At 48.8% G+C, this 3699-nt stretch overlaps 1 protein-coding gene across 1 annotated transcript; it reads left to right on the top strand.

Annotated features, from left to right (window-relative positions):
- Positions 1-1666: 1666 nt before the first annotated feature.
- On the top strand, positions 1667-3298 carry LOC138357237 (ribosome-binding protein 1-like). Its single transcript, XM_069313898.1, has one exon. It carries the CDS (start codon positions 1667-1669, stop codon positions 3296-3298), a length of 1632 nt encoding a protein of 543 aa, XP_069169999.1.
- The last annotated feature ends 401 nt before the right edge of the window (positions 3299-3699 follow it).

The following is a 3699-nucleotide window of genomic DNA, read 5'->3' as shown; positions in this document are numbered from 1 at the left end:
AGGGGACAGGTCTGGCGTGATATCAATCCCCAGGTCTTTCTCTCTCTCTCTGACTCTTGAAGTATTTCATCTCCCAAGTGATACCTTGTATCTGGTCTCCTGCTTCCTACCCCTATCTTCATTACATTACATTTGCTTGGGTTAAACTCTAACAGCCATTTGTTCGACCATTCCTGCAGCTTGTCCAGGTCTTCTTGAAGCCTCAAGCTGTCCTCCTCTGTCTTAATCCTTCTCATAATTTTGGCGTCGTCAGCAAACATTGAGAGGAATGAGTCTATACCCTCTGGGAGATCATTTACGTATATCAGAAACAGGATAGGTCCAAGTACAGAGCCCTGTGGGACTCCACTGGTGACTTCACGCCATTCTGAGGTCTCACCCCTCACTGTAACTCTCTGCTTCCTATTGCTTAGGTACTCCCTTATCCACTGGAGCGCCCTACCAGTTACTCCTGCCTGTTTTTCCAGCTTGTGCATCAACCTTTTATGGGGTACTGTGTCAAAGGCTTTCCGACAGTCCAAAAAAATGCAGTCCGCCCATCCTTCTCTTTCTTGCTTAATCTGTGTCACCTGATCATAGAATTCTATCAACCTGTGTGGCAAGATTTACCCTCCCTGAACCCATGTTGATGGGTTGTCACGAAGTCTCTTCTCTCCAGATGTGTTACCAGGTTTTTTCTCACAATCTTCTCCATCACCTTGCATGGTATACAAGTCAAGGACACTGGCCTGTAGTTCAGTGCCTCTTGCCTGTCACCCTTTTTGTATATTGGGACCATTTTAGCTGTCTTCCATATTTCTGTGTGTATGTGCGTGTGTGTGTGTGTGTGTGTGTGTGTGTGTGTGTGTGTGTGTGTGTGTGTGTGTGTGTGTGTGTGTGTATGTGCGTGTGTGCGTGTGTGTGCGTGTGCGTGTGCGTGTGCGTGTGTGTGTGTGTGTGCGTGTGTGTTTACTAGTTGTTTACTAGTTGTGTTTTTACGGGGGTCGAGCTTTGCTCTTTCGGCCCGCCTCTCAACTGTTTACTAACTACTTTTTTTTTTTTTTTTTTTTCCCCACACCACACACACACACACCCCAGGAAGCAGCCCGTGACAGCTGACTAACTCCCAGGTACCTATTTACTGCTAGGTAACAGGGGCACTTAGGGTGAAAGAAACTTTGCCCATTTGTTTCTGCCTCGTGCGGGAATCGAACCCGCGCCACAGAATTACGAGTCCTCCGCGCTATCCACCAGGCTACGAGGCCCCCATGTGTGTGTGTGTGTGTGTGTGTGTGTGTGTGTGTGTGTGTGTGTGTGTGTGTGTGTGTGTGTGTGTGTGTGTGTGTGTGTGTGTGTCAAGAGGATGGGTGGCATCGTAGACCCATTGAGTGTGTGTGTTCAATACAGGCAACACAAACTGTATTAGCGGGCTGTCCGCACGGCCAATATAACCCAATAACTGGGGAGCCTGCCGACCACACCGCACCGCTCAGGGCCACACCGCACCGCTCAGGGCCACACCGCACCGCTCAGGGCCACACCACACCACTCAGGGCCACACCGCACCGCTCAGGGCCACACCGCACCGCTCAGGGCCACAACACGGGGGCTGAAAAACGCCATCGATCCACAAGACCACAAAACACAACATGGGCCACAAAACACAACATGGGCCACAAAACACAACATGGGCCACAAAACACAACATGGGCCTCAAAACACAACAAGGGGCCACAAAACACAACATGGGCCACAAAACACAACATGGGCCACAAAACACAACATGGGCCACAAAACACAACATGGGCCACAAAACACAACATGGGCCACAAAACACAACATGGGCCACAAAACACAACATGGGCCACAAAACACAACATGGGCCACAAAACACAACATGGGCCACAAAACACAACATGGGCCACAAAACACAACATGGGCCACAAAACACAACATGGGCCACAAAACACAACATGGGCCACAAAACACAACAAGGGGCCACAAAACACAACAAGGGGCCACAAAACACAACATGGGGCCACAAAACACAACATGGGCCACAAAACACAACATGGGCCACAAAACACAACATGGGCCACAAAACACAACATGGGCCACAAAACACAACATGGGCCACAAAACACAACATGGGGCCACAAAACACAACATGGGCCACAAAACACAACATGGGCCACAAAACACAACATGGGCCACAAAACACAACATGGGCCACAAAACACAACATGGGCCACAAAACACAACAAGGGGCCACAAAACACAACAAGGGGCCACAAAACACAACATGGGCCACAAAACACAACATGGGCCACAAAACACAACATGGGCCACAAAACACAACAAGGGGCCACAAAACACAACATGGGCCACAAAACACAACAAGGGGCCACAAAACACAACATGGGCCACAAAACACAACAAGGGGCCACAAAACACAACATGGGCCACAAAACACAACATGGGCCACAAAACACAACATGGGCCACAAAACACAAGGGGCCACAAAACACAACATGGGGCCACAAAACACAACATGGGGCCACAAAACACAACATGGGGCCACAAAACACAACAAGGGGCCACAAAACACAACATGGGCCACAAAACACAACAAGGGGCCACAAAACACAACAAGGGGCCACAAAACACAACATGGGGCCACAAAACACATGGGCCACAAAACACAACAAGGGGCCACAAAACACAACAAGGGGCCACAAAACACAACAAGGGGCCACAAAACACAACATGGGGCCACAAAACACATGGGCCACAAAACACAACAAGGGGCCACAAAACACAACAAGGGGCCTCAAAACACAACAAGGGGCCACAAAACACAACAAGGGGCCACAAAACACAACAAGGGGCCACAAAATACAACATGGGGCCACAAAATACAACAAGGGGCCACAAAACACAACAAGGGGCCACAAAATACAACATGGGGCCACAAAATACAACAAGGGGCCACAAAACACAACAAGGGGCCACAAAACACAACAAGGGGCCACAAAATACAACAAGGGGCCTCAAAACACAACATGGGGCCACAAAACACAACAAGGGGCCACAAAACACAACAAGGGGCCACAAAATACAACAAGGGGCCTCAAAACACAACATGGGGCCACAAAACACAACAAGGGGCCACAAAACACAACAAGGGGCCACAAAACACAACAAGGGGCCACAAAATACAACAAGGGGCCTCAAAACACAACAAGGGGCCACAAAACATAAAATGGGTCCACAAAACATCACAAAATACAGCACTATTCACCATGCAATATTACTTTAGAAAACGCCTCGAATTCATCACCAGTCCATCAATTTCATTAAAGCCAACAAAATATATATTTTTTCCCAAAAGTAACTGGAGCAAGTGGGAGGATCCGTGATTTCTCAAGATCTTGAGATCTTGAAGAGGCACTTGGTAGCACAATCTTCAGGAGGAGCCTCCAGAGACATTTCGTAACTGATGTCAATCCTTTTTGCGCTACCGCTCACAGGATGAGTATGGGGTGCACAATAAACTAGCAACACTCAACTCTCCTTCTGGGTTTCTAGGCACAGAGGATCTCAGGTTTCTTCGTACTTGGGTTGCTGTGTGGTATTAATTTGGGGTTACTAAGTTGAGGCGAGTGGTGCCCAAGGCCTTCACTCAGGAGTCAGGGGCCTGACAGCTGAGTGGACAGCGCT

Source organism: Procambarus clarkii, chromosome 76 (assembly GCF_040958095.1).
Source record: "Procambarus clarkii isolate CNS0578487 chromosome 76, FALCON_Pclarkii_2.0, whole genome shotgun sequence".
Classification (NCBI taxonomy): Eukaryota; Metazoa; Arthropoda; class Malacostraca; order Decapoda; family Cambaridae; genus Procambarus; species Procambarus clarkii.
This window is presented reverse-complemented; position numbering and strand designations above follow the sequence as displayed.